Source organism: Aythya marila (genome assembly GCF_965140915.1).
Source record: "Aythya marila genome assembly, chromosome: 29".
Taxonomy (NCBI): Eukaryota; Metazoa; Chordata; class Aves; order Anseriformes; family Anatidae; genus Aythya; species Aythya marila.
Window position 1 is genome coordinate 880,001 of NC_139070.1, and position 12,631 is coordinate 892,631.

The 12,631-nt window shown below is 48.5% G+C and overlaps 4 protein-coding genes across 4 annotated transcripts; all 4 read right to left on the reverse strand.

Moving 5' to 3' along the window:
- Positions 1-388: 388 nt before the first annotated feature.
- Positions 389-688, reverse strand: LOC309888651 (uncharacterized protein; the record flags this gene model as incomplete). The annotated part of the gene is made up of 1 exon (XM_082781089.1): positions 389-688. The coding sequence occupies one exon, from the start codon at positions 686-688 to the stop codon at positions 389-391; it is 300 nt and encodes a 99-aa protein (XP_082637215.1).
- A 2,941-nt stretch (positions 689-3,629) lies between these two features.
- On the reverse strand, positions 3,630-3,929 carry LOC309888679 (uncharacterized protein; the record flags this gene model as incomplete). Its single annotated transcript, XM_082781152.1, has 1 exon — positions 3,630-3,929. One exon carries the CDS (start codon positions 3,927-3,929, stop codon positions 3,630-3,632), a length of 300 nt encoding a protein of 99 aa, XP_082637278.1.
- A 3,553-nt stretch (positions 3,930-7,482) lies between these two features.
- On the reverse strand, positions 7,483-7,761 carry LOC309888688 (uncharacterized protein; the record flags this gene model as incomplete). The annotated part of the gene is made up of 1 exon (XM_082781162.1): positions 7,483-7,761. One exon carries the CDS (start codon positions 7,759-7,761, stop codon positions 7,483-7,485), a length of 279 nt encoding a protein of 92 aa, XP_082637288.1.
- Positions 7,762-10,566: 2,805 nt separating this feature from the next.
- On the reverse strand, positions 10,567-10,845 carry LOC309888702 (uncharacterized protein; the record flags this gene model as incomplete). Its single annotated transcript, XM_082781185.1, has 1 exon — positions 10,567-10,845. One exon carries the CDS (start codon positions 10,843-10,845, stop codon positions 10,567-10,569), a length of 279 nt encoding a protein of 92 aa, XP_082637311.1.
- Between the last annotated feature and the right edge of the window lie 1,786 nt (positions 10,846-12,631).

Sequence of the window (12,631 nt, forward strand, 5' to 3'; positions counted from 1 at the left end):
TGGTGCCCATGTCAAGGAGAAGAATCTTGGAGAGAAAAATCCAGAAGACCTCTAAGGCCCTGGAAAGTGAGCAAAGGAACAGAAAGAGAATGTGGGTTTCATGAATTGTAAGCTTTATTGTTTTCCCCATCCAGAGGAGCCAATAAAAAAGGAACAGGCAGCTTCAAGGTTTCCTGGTGGTAACTGTGAACTGTGTCCGGCACACCGGGAAGGGCCATCTCCTGCATGGTTGTAAAGAAGGACTGCTTGCAGGATGCTTCCGGGCAGAGTTCACGTGGGGTAGCGGTGAAGCACGGGGCTGAATCCCCGGGACAGCCATAAGGATGGGTGCTGCATGGCCAGAGTGCGGAGGAGAAAGCAGCTGGCGTTGGGTGAGCAGATCCTGGTGCTAGTACTTGGGGTACGTTGGCGGCAGCTTGCAGATGTTCTTGGTGTACTGGGGGCAGTAGGGCTGCACGGGAGGGCAGTAGCGCTGCACAGGGGGGCAGTAGGTCTGCACGGGGGGGCAGTAGCGCTGCACGGGGGGGCAGCAGGGCGTCACACAGGGGAACTGTGGCACAGGTTCCCTCTGGAAGGTGGAATGACAGGAGGGTCCCGAGTCATGGCAGGAGGAGCGGGAGCCGTGGCAGGAGGACCCTGAGCTATGGCAGGAGGTCTCGCGGCTGTGGCAGGATCCACGGGAGCACATTTTTCCGTGGAGTCGGTAAAGCTGTCAGGAGGAAGAGATCATCCTGGTTAGAGGAGACCCAGGTGCACTTCTCACGTAGCCTCGTCCCCGCCTTTCTTTCATTATACCTTTTCCCCATCTCTCCTCTTTGCCCTCTTTCTTTCCTGTGTCTTCTCAGCCCAACCCGAATGTGCCCTAAGGACTGCCTTACCCTTGTGTCTTGCTCCAGCCCTTTCTGCATGGAGCTTAGTCCCACTGCGCCAATGCAATTAGTGTTCCGAGCATGTCCTGAAGACCATTTCCCATCCCAGGGTGCAGGGCCACCTGCAAGGAGCTCCCTTGCCATTGTCTCACTGCCCCCTCTCCTGCCCCACCATCCCCAACCCCACACCAGCTTCTCCTGGAGCAGTAATCGAGTGTGATGATATGACACGAAGCTTTGTGCCCACTCCCAGGTAGACACCATGGCCCCCAGTGCCAGCTTCTCCTCTAGCAGAAGCAGCAGCAGAAAGAGGAAGAGGCTGAGGAGAAAATGTTCTTACCTCTGGAGCTGCAGGGAGCGGTGTCTGTATGTGACGGTGAGCGAGTTTAGGAGCCCTGGGCTGAGCTGCCTTTTATACAGCTCCCCAAGGTCACATCGGGTATGAGACACCACTGCACAAGGGCGGTGGGGTTCTTCACGCGCTCAGTGCGGCACGTGCTGGCGCTACCCTATTCTTAGTGCTTCCTCACTGACGCACGGTGTCCTCTCCCATCTTTCAATGCCAGAGATTTCCCTAGGAGGACGGGGGAAGCGATCTCTTTCCCGTTTCCTGGAGACTGACACTAAGCTCATCGGTATTCCATAGGGTGCCGAAGGGCAGCTGGGGTTGCATCAGGGGGAGAAATGTCATTATTGCTCAGAAATGCTGACTCCTGCAGCAGGCACACCGTTGTGTGCAAGAGACAGCTCAGGATGTTAATTGAGGTGTTTTTTTTTTTTATGGCAAGAGGAAATGGGATTAGCAGGGCCTGGTTCGATGCTGGGCAGTCTGCTGGGATTTCCTTGGCCCTGTGCTGTGGCTAAATGGAAACCCCTTGTGATTCTTCACCTGGCTCTGCACTTGCCAGAGGAAAGGGCCTCTCACCTTTCTCCCCACCTGTAGCAAAGTTTCCTTGTTGCTGAAGTTCAGAGAACAAATCCGTGGTCTGTGGCCATTCAGGTTTCCTTTCCTTATTTTTTTTTTTCATTACAGTCGTTTCGTACACTTTTATCAGCTGAGCTCATGAGCAGGGAAGAGTGGAAGGCAATGACTCTGAGCAATGGAGATTTTCAGCTGAACTTTGAGGAATTTTTCACCGTGTCCCCATGCGCAACACAATGGATATTAAGTCTGGATTTGTAATGCCACCTGAGTCATCCTGTCAAGTGTAAAGCCAGGAAGGTGTCAGCTCATCAGCTTTGGGAAACACTACCCCATCCGACTAACTGGCTCCATGCTCCCAGAACCTCTTCTTCCATCACATGGATGTCCCACAGCCCAAGGAATACCTTATGCTAGAGGTGATGCAGTGAATTGTTCTGAACTTTGTGCAGCAAGGGAGGATTGCGTGAATTGCTGAGGGACATTTGGAGACTCTGCTGTGGATCCCAAACCCCAGGAGGCTGCAAGTGCCCAGGTTCTGACCCTGTTGCTTGCCCTCTGTGTGTGCCCATCCTGCACTCAGTCTTCTCGTGGCTGGCCTCCAGGCTTCAGCCTGCAGTATCCCATTGGCGTTCCCCCTCGCTCTCTCCACCTCCTCCAAAGACTTCCCTGAGTGGGATATCCTCGGTTTTCACCCACACACAAATATTTCTGAACTCTCACATTCAGGTCCTGCTGAGGGAAATATGACTGTGTGGAGCTGCCATCGATGGCGTGCCTTTCTTTGAGGGGAGTACAAGAGGAAAGGCCAACGTGGAGTGATGAAATGCAGTTTTTGAGTGATGTGGGTGTTGGTACCGGCTCGTTTGCATTCATAAGGGATTGTCTGATGGTTTCTCCATCGTGAGGGATTGCAGGGACTGCATTGGTGCCACAGTAGTGAACCTGGATCTTACGTGAGGTCGACATTCACCTGCTAGGCCATTTCTCCACACCAAAGCATACATCACTGAGCAGCCGTGATGGCACAGGGAGGAGAAGTGCATGGCATCTCTTCTTTTCTGAGGCATTAAGCTAGTTGAAGGCAGAGATGTGGGAAAGCTGTGGGGCTGAGTTTGCAGTAGCTGGCTGCATGGACTGCCTAAGGGACGGACAGCTGTGAAGTGCTTCCTGCCCTTTCAGGGAACAGCTCTGCTTGCTCGCCAAAGCCAGAGTTTGCAGGCAGTGGTGTTTGCTGTTGCTGTTTGTCTAGAGCCTGGGAGAAGGAATGTGTGTGGTGCAGCTGATGGTCTGTGTCAGGAGAGGGAGCTTTGTGCTGCTCAGCCCCTGAGATGCACATGGAGATTTGTGAGCTGAGAGCTTTTTGTTCTGATAATGTGTCTGATATACCCATTATGTCCCCTTTTGTCCCCTTATGTCCCCAGGAATTGTACGTGCTGGACAGGGACAATGGTGCCCATGTCAAGGAGGAGAACCTTGGAGAGCAAAATCCAGAAGACCTCTAAGGCCCTGGAAAGTGAGCAAAGGAACAGAAAGAGAATGTGGGTTTCATGAATTGTAAGCTTTATTGTTTTCCCCATCCAGAGGAGCCAATAAAAAAGGAACAGGCAGCTTCAATTTTTCCTGGTGGTAACTGTGAACTGTGTCCGGCACACCGGGAAGGGCCATCTCCTGCATGGTTGTAAAGAAGGACTGCTTGCAGGATGCTTCCGGGCAGAGTTCACGTGGGGTAGCGGTGAAGCACGGGACTGAATCCCCGGGACAGCCATAAGGATGGGTGCTGCATGGCCAGAGTGCGGAGGAGAAAGCAGCTGGCGTTGGGTGAGCAGATCCTGGTGCTAGTACTTGGGGTACGTTGGCGGCAGCTTGCAGATGTTCTTGGTGTACTGGGGGCAGTAGGGCTGCACGGGAGGGCAGTAGCGCTGCACAGGGGGGCAGTAGGTCTGCACGGGGGGGCAGTAGCGCTGCACGGGGGGGCAGCAGGGCGTCACACAGGGGAACTGTGGCACAGGTTCCCTCTGGAAAGTGGAATGACAGGAGGGTCCCGAGTCATGGCAGGAGGAGCGGGAGCCGTGGCAGGAGGACCCTGAGCTATGGCAGGAGGTCTCGCGGCTGTGGCAGGATCCACGGGAGCACATTTTTCCGGGGAGTCGGTAAAGCTGTCAGGAGGAAGAGATCATCCTGGTTAGAGGAGACCCAGGTGCACTTCTCACGTAGCCTCGTCCCCGCCTTTCTTTCATTATACCTTTTCCCCATCTCTCCTCTTTGCCCTCTTTCTTTCCTGTGTCTTCTCAGCCCAACCCGAATGTGCCCTAAGGACTGCCTTACCCTTGTGTCTTGCTCCAGCCCTTCCTGCATGGAGCTTAGTCCCACTGCGCCAATGCAATTAGTGTTCCGAGCATGTCCTGAAGACGATTTCCCATCCCAGGGTGCAGGGCCATCTGCAGGGAGCTCCCTTGCCATTGTCTCACTGCCCCCTCTCCTGCCCCACCATCCCCAACCCCACACCAGCTTCTCCTGGAGCAGTAATCGAGTGTGATGATATGACACGAAGCTTTGTGCCCACTCCCAGGTAGACACCATGGCCCCCAGTGCCAGCTTCTCCTCTAGCAGAAGCAGCAGCAGAAAGAGAAAGAGGCTGAGGAGAAAATGTTCTTACCTCTGGAGCTGCAGGGAGCGGTGTCTGTATGTGACGGTGAGCGAGTGAGGAGCCCTGGGCTGAGCTGCCTTTTATACAGCTCCCCAAGGTCACATCGGGTATGAGACACCACTGCACAAGGGCGGTGGGGTTCTTCACGCGCTCAGTGTGGCACGTGCTGGCGCTACCCTATTCTTAGTGCTTCCTCACTGACGCACGGTGTCCTCTCCCATCTTTCAATGCCAGAGATTTCCCTAGGAGGACGGGGGAAGCGATCTCTTTCCCGTTTCCTGGAGACTGACACTAAGCTCATCAGTATTCCCTGGGTTGCTGATTGGTAGCCGGGGTTGCATCAGGGGGAGAAATGTCGTTATTGCTCAGAAATGCTGACTCCTGCAGCAGGCACACCGTTGTGTGCAAGAGACAGCTCAGGACGTTAATTGAGGTGTTGTTTTACGGCAAGAGGAAATGGGATTAGCATGGCCTGGTTCGATGCTGGGCAGTCTGCTGGGATTTCCTTGGCCCTGTACTATGGCTAAAAGGAAACTCTTTGTGATTCTTCACGTGGCTCTGCACTTGCCAGAGGAAAGGGCCTCTCACCTTTCTCCCCACCTGTAGCAAAGTTTCCTTGTTGCTGAAGTTCAGAGAACAAATCCGTGGTCTGTGGCCATTCAGGTTTCCTATCCTTATTATTTTTTTTTTCATTACATCCGTTTCGTACACTTTTATCAGCTGAGCTCATGAGCAGGGAAGAGTGGAAGGCAATGATTCTGAGCAATGGAGATTTTCAGCTTAACTTTGAGAAATTTTTCATCCTGTCCCCGGGGGAAACATGATGGATATTAAGGCTGGATTTTAGTCCCACTTGAGTCATCCTGTCAAGTGTAAAGCCAGGAAGGTGTCAGCTAATCCCCCTTGGAAAACATGAGTCATCCAACTATCTGGCTCTCTGGTCCCAGAACCTCTTCTCCCATCTCTCCAGAACCCGGGTGTTCCACAGCCCAAGGAATACCTTAGGCTAAAGGCAATGAAGTGACTTGTAGTGAACTTTCTGCAGCAAGGAAGGATGGTGTGAATTGCTGACGGACATTCATTGACTCTGGTGTGGATCCCAAACTCCAGGAGGCTTCAAGTGCCCAGGTTCTGACCCTGGTGCTTGCTCTCTGTGGGTGTCCATTTTGTGCTCAGTCTTCTCCTGGCTGGCCTGCAGGCTTCATCCTGCAGCGTCTCATTGGCGTTCTCCATTGCTCTCTCCGCCTCCATCCAAAGACTTTCCTGTGTGGGGCATCCTCGTTTTACACCCTCTCACTGATGTTTCTGAGCTCTCACATTCAGGTCCCGCTAAGGGAAATATGACTGTGTGGAGCTGCCATCAATGGCGTGCCTTTCTTTGAGGGGAGTACAAGAGGAAAGGCCAAAGCAGGCCTCGATTGCATTCATCAGGGATTGTCTGATGGTTTCTCCATCGTAAGGGATTACAGGGACTGCATTGGTGTCACAGTAGTGAACCTGGATCTTATGTGAGGTCAACATTCACATGCTAGGCCATTTCTCAACTCCAAAGCATATGCCAGTGACCAGTAGAAGTGGCATAGTGGAGAGAAGTGTATGGCTTCTCTTTTTTCTCCGAGGCATTAATATATATGAAGTCAGTGATGTGGCAAATCTGTGCGGCTGAAGTTGGAGTAGCTTGGTGCATGGACTGCCTAAGGGACAGACAGCTGTGAACTCCTTCCTGCCCTTCCAGGGAATGGCTCTGATTGTGCCCCAAAGTCAGAGGTTGCAGGCAGTGGTCTTTGCTGTTGATTTTTTTTTCCAGAGCCTGGGAGTAGGAATGTGTGTGGGACAGCTGATGGTCTGAGTCAGGAGAAGGATCTTTGTGGTGCTCAGCCACTGAGATGTACTTAGATTTATTTTTTAAGCGGAGAGCTTTTTCCTCCACTAATGAGTCTCTTTAGTTCCCTGATATTCTTGGGAATAGTTGCTGCTGGACAGGGACAATGGTGCCCATGTCAAGGAGAAGAACATTGGAGAGAAAAATCCAGAAGACCTCCAAGGCCCTGAAAAGTGAGCAAAGAAATGCAAAGGGAATGTGGGTTTCATGAATTGTAAGTTTTATTGTTTCCCCAGCTAAAGGAGCAGGAAAATGCAGTGCGCGGCATGAAAGGTTTCCCGTTGGTAACTGTGCCTGGCACACCTGGAAGGGCCATCTCCTGCATTGTTGGATAGAAGGACTGCTTGCAGGATGCTTCAGGGTAGAGTTCATGTGGGGTAGCAGTGAGGCACGGGGCAGAGTCCCCAGGACAGCCGTAAGGATGGGCTCTGCATGGCCTAGGGCGTGCAGGATGAGGCAGCTGGCATTGGAGTAGCTCACTGCATGGACTGCCTAAGGGATGGACAGCTTTGAACTCCTTCCTGCCCTTTCAGGGAACAGCTCTGCTTGTGCCCCAAAGCCAGAGTTTGCAGTCAGTGGTGTTTGCTGTAGTTTTTTTCCAGAGCATGGGACAAAGGTGTGTGGGGCAGCTAATGATCTGTGTCAAGAGAGGGAGCTTTGTGCTGCTCAGACCCCGAGATGCACATGGAGACTTGTGAGCTAAGAGCTTTTTTCCTCTACCAATGAGCCTCTTTTATTCCCTGATGTCCCTGGGAATAGTTGCTGCTAGATAGGGAAAATGGTGCCCATGTCAAGGAGAAGAATCTTGGAGAGAAAAATCCAGAAGACCTCTAAGGCCCTGGAAAGTGAGCAAAGGAACAGAAAGAGAATGTGGGTTTCATGAATTGTAAGCTTTATTGTCTTCTGCATTTAGAGGATCCTGATAGAGCAGCATGCATCATCAAAGGCTTCCTGGTGGTAGCTGTGTCCGACACACCTGGAAGGGCCATCTCCTGCATGGTTGTAAAGAAGGACTGTTTGCTGGATTCTTCATAGCAGAGTTCAAGTGGGTTAGTGGTGAGGCAAGGGACAGAAGCCCTGGGACAGACATAAGGATGGGTTCCTGGTGTCCAGGGTGTGCAGGAGGAGGCAGCTGGCGTTGGGTGAGCAGATCCTGGTGCTAGTACTTGGGGTACGTTGGCGGCAGCTTGCAGATGTTCTTGGTGTACTGGGGGCAGTAGGGCTGCACGGGAGGGCAGTAGCGCTGCACAGGGGGGCAGTAGGTCTGCACGGGGGGGCAGTAGCGCTGCACGGGGGGGCAGCAGGGCGTCACACAGGGGAACTGTGGCACAGGTTCCCTCTGGAAGGTGGAATGGCAAGAGGGTCCCGAGTCATGGCAGGAAGAGCGGGAGCCGTGGCAGGAGGTCTCGCGGCTGTGGCAGGATCCACGGGAGCACATCTTTCTGGGGAGTCGGCAAAGCTGTGGGGAAGAAAGAGAGAGAAAGATACTGTCACACTTGTACGGCAACACTACTCCAAGCTCTTGCACTCTATTTAGGTTTTTCCCTATTGCTCTCTTGAAGTTTTTTTCCTGTCCTTTGTCATATGTACGTAATGATGATTCTGAAATTGATAATGCCATGTCTTTTAGGGTATAATCTATGGTGGTCCAGTTCTGGTGGAAATTTTAGAAATCAGCAAAGTAATTCTGATGGCATTTGAAGGTTGATGTTTACATCTGATTCTCAGCAGTGCTTCAGCTGAAATTTCTCTCCCTCTGTCTCTATGTAGTTTGGGAATTAGTTCCTTGCTAGATCCCAAAGGCTCCCAGTCACAAACTAAGAACAAGAAACATCTAAGAGAAAGTCAAGGTCTCAACACAGAACCGGTCAACCAAATGTCCTGTGTGGTATCCTAATGTCACATAACAGATAATTCAGTGTAGTCCAACTTACCCTTTGTCGGAGCAGGGAAGAGCACTGAGAAGCGAAGCTGAATGAAGAAGGAGCAGGAGATGGCTACTTTTATATACTTGCAGTAGGCTTGCCCAAGAAATTATGCATCTCTTGGCAATGCTGACAATTAATCATGTAGTCACGTTCATATTTATCTTCTGTGTGTAATTTTTAGCACTTCCGATTTGACAGTCGGGAAAAACAATTAGTAGTTTTCCCTTGAGATGTTAATTGGCAATGGATTTCCTAATCTGCTTTATAAGGGGATTTTGAAGGTAATTTCATAGTTGCATATTAGAAAGAACCTAACCCTAAAGTTATTGAGTGATTTGTCATTGGGCAACCAGTATTGCATCAACGTGCAATTCAAAAGTGTTGACTCCTGCTCCGCATGCTGCCCCTTTGTCCATGTGGCAGACTCACATTTTTGTTGATATGTTTTTCATGACACAAGGGACAGTAATTAACATCCACAACTCACATGGACCATACTTAGGGGGAAGTCCTGGTGACTAGCTCAAATGCACCTAACGCCTCAACACTGGAAATGACGTTACAAGGATGTTTCCAATTCCAATTTTTTCATTCTGTTTGTGAGTTCACAAACCATTGGCTGTTTTTCCTTGTGCCATGATACCATCCTGTTTGCGTTCCTCCTAGAAGAAGAGGATTTAAAATATTGACCAGAAAGTGCTGGGAAATTCTCACCTACTAGCCCCCTGTTTTCAGATCCCCAATTGCTTCAGGCTTCTGCCTTACTTAAGCAGATTTGTAGTTTTTAACTCATTGCAGTGCTTCACCTTTTACTATTGGGATTCTCTTACAGCAGCTTAGGACTTGACTTTACAATGATGAAATGGGTATTTGTTATTTTCTTGTGATTTTTATCCAGGTGGGAGCTGCCGGAACCCTCAGGAGCACCCTGTGGATCAGTGCTGTTGCAAGTAGAACAAGAGGGTCTGAAAAGTTGCTTACTGAGTTCATGAATTGGCAGCTATCCCTGTAGAGATGCCTTTTGAAGTGTATTTTCATGTCAAATGAAAAAAGAAATAAAAAAAATCTTGCTACTTTGTCAGTGTTGTTGAGATGCTAACTCATTCTGAACCTGAAAACACATCCTGGGACAGCATGCCTCCATGTTCTGGTTGGATTTATATATTTTTTTAAAAAATATTATATATATTGTTTATTTTTAATTATTTTTTATTTTTCAAGCCATGATTCAGCAAAAAATAAGCTTGCCTTTGTTTAAGAAAATCTCATCTGGAGCCTTCTGCACAGCACTGTGAGTTCTAAGGAATGTAGGAATGGTTCAACAAGGTTGATAAAGCAGTATACTTTGGGAAGACCCTTGTGTTGGTTCTCTGTCTTGCAGGGTGCATTAATTTCACCCCATTGTAGCTACTAGAAGTTAGTCATTTAGGCTGAAGCTAATTGTGGAGCTCTTTGTGAAACTGATGGAGAGGAACTGGCAGAAGGAAGTGAGCGATCCTGTTCTAGAATAGATGTCTCAGCTAGATGGGCTGGTGACTGGGGAGATAAGAATTGTCTTAGGTTGTAAAAAGTAGACAGAGATTTCACATTTATTTTAAAGTGTGTGCAATATTTGCTGAAAACAGTAATTTGAAGTTCAGTGAAAGAGGAGGGTTAGAGAAGTCCTCTAGGTGCCTATTTGCATTTATTAGACACCTCAAAACCTTTGCAATTCTGAGTCAGAGTAACAAACACAGTATGTGGCACTGCCGAACTAGGGAAGTGAGAATGACAGTCCCAGGCTAACCAGGGTGCAGACAAGCTCCCTTTGCTGTACATAAATGCATTTGTCTGCTGCAGAAGTGTGTCTGGAAAGACTGGCTTTCATTCATTTTGAAACTTTGGGATGTGGGCATTTTGTGGTGATTGAGAAGAGAAGAACAAGGAGCTGTGACTAAGAAGACAGAGGTAAAGATAATTCTCATGTAAAAATGTAGTGAGTAAAAAAGCATAAACATTTTCTATATTTGGAAATGAAATTTTATTGTCTTATCTACACCTTTGGAGGATGACACAGAAATATCATATATAAGCCACTACTAGAATAAATCATTCCCAGCCTTTTAGAGAAGAACAAAGAATGGGTCTTGCATGCTAAATACATTGAAACAGATCATATTTATATTTTGAAGAAAATTCAAATCACAAAAGAGGTATTTAAGGATTCACATAAACCAAAAATGGGAATGGAGAGATGGTGACTTGAGCTTTAGGCATCGAGAGAATCCGCGGGAGGAGGCAGCTGGTGTTGGCGAGTCCGTGTCTGGATCCTGCTACTAGTACTTGGGGTATGTTGGCGGCAGCTTGCAGATGTTCTTGGTGTACTGGGGGCAGTAGGGCTGCACAGGGGGGCAGTAGCGCTGCACAGGGGGGCAGTAGGTCTGCACGGGGGGGCAGTAGCGCTGCACGGGGGGGCAGCATGGCGTCACACAGGGGAACTGTGGGACGGGTTCCCTCTGGAAGGTATAGTGGCAGGAGGACCCAGAGTCATGGCAGGAAGAGCGGGAGCCGTGGCAGGAGGTCTCGCGGCTGTGGCAGGATCCACGGGAGCACATCTTTCTGGGGAGTCGGCAAAGCTGTGGGGAAAAAAGAGAGGGAGAGAGAAAGAGAGAGACCGTCATACTGATACAGAAGTCACCAATGTGCAAGTTCCTACCTGCTTGCCTTAATTTGCTCTGGAGCTTCCCATTTTCTTCCTAATTTCTTCTTCATGAACAAGAAGATTATTTAAATGCTGCTTAGGTATTGGGAAAGGATTTACATCCCCCACTAAAAAAATGACCTTTTACAGGTGCCATTTTCTCCTCAGACAAAAAATTACTCAAACTATCCCTTGCCCATAAGCTGTCCCAGAGCCTCCAGTGCCTTTTTTTTGAAAACTTCAGAATTCTCCTTTCCATAAAGCTCTCTGACTCTCCTCTTCTCTTGGTATTTTCCAATCTTTCTGTTGTTTTGTTTTGTTTTGTTTTGTGCCTCTTCCTGTGAAGTCTACATCCCACTTAACATTTATATTCATTCATAGGTAACAAGAACTTGGTCACTGGCATATCCAAGGCCCAGGGGGAAGAAATAGGTATCATACTCCAACTCTACCAGAGCTTCTATGAAAGCAGATGGTATTGTAGAGAAACTCAGGAGAAACAGAAAAATTAAACTCACCCCTTCAGCAACAGAAATGAAGGTGTATAGGAGCAGAGAAGCGAATGAAGGAAACCAGGATGAGAGAGCTTTTATACTGTTCCAGAGGGTTATCTGGGACATGAGACATCTCTTGGCAAGTGTAACCTAATTACATATCCCAGCCCATTTTTATCCACTGTATTCAGCTTCCGACATTTTCCCTTTGATGCACTGTACTTTTAGCATTTTAATTGTCCCATAGGTTATTAATAGTGCTTTAATTCCTTCACCTCCCTATGAAAGAGATTGGAAGGTATTTTGCGTGAAGTGACGCCAGTACTGAAGATACTAATAGATCTGGTCATGGACAGCAAGTATCAAGCGGAAGAGGTGTTTGTAATTCAGAAACACTAATTCTTCAAGCTATGCCGGGATGTCACATGGACTGAGAGCTAAACGTCATCACACCTGTGTGTGAAGAAAACTGATTACTAATGGGAACTCATGGGGATTATGTTTAGGGCAGGAATATTCTAACTGAATTGCTCAATGGAACCGGAAACTTTAATGAGAGATTCGGAATTAGCCCTCGTAAGTCCCTCATGGATAATTCCAACCTGTCTATACGGTATGTCCTATCAAAGATTCTTTTTCCTCTTGTAGATGCTGCCTTAGCCTAATTCTGCAATACTGTGCCCATGGCAGTGGTATGGAGTGCCTAGGGCACAATGTGTTGAGGTGCACCCACCACTCTTAAGTCCCACTCGTGCTCCCAGAGGTGTAGTTACTCTCTGTTCCTGTTTTCCTTTGTCCTTTAAGTTATTCCTATTTACCTCTTAAAATTTTAAATGAAATGTGTCTTTAGCTTACTTGTGGGAAATTTTTACCAGTTGAGGTTGTAAGCAGGTGAGCCATGTGCCTGCCTCCAGCATAAGGTGGAAGTTCTTAAACTTCACAATGATCATAGAATCATACAATCACAGAATCATAGAATGTCTTGGGTTGGAAGGGACCTTGAAGATCATCTAGTTATGTTGAAGGAATGTTGAAGATGATATATGAACTGTTAGCTGGAGAGCACTCTCCTGGTATTGTTGCCCTGCTTTCAGTTCTGCAGTTCTTGTGGAAATACACATTGGACAGGGCTGTAGCTCAAGAAAAAACAAACAAACCAGCCAACTGCGGTAGAAGTACATGCTCTCGAGTCTGGATTTTCATGTG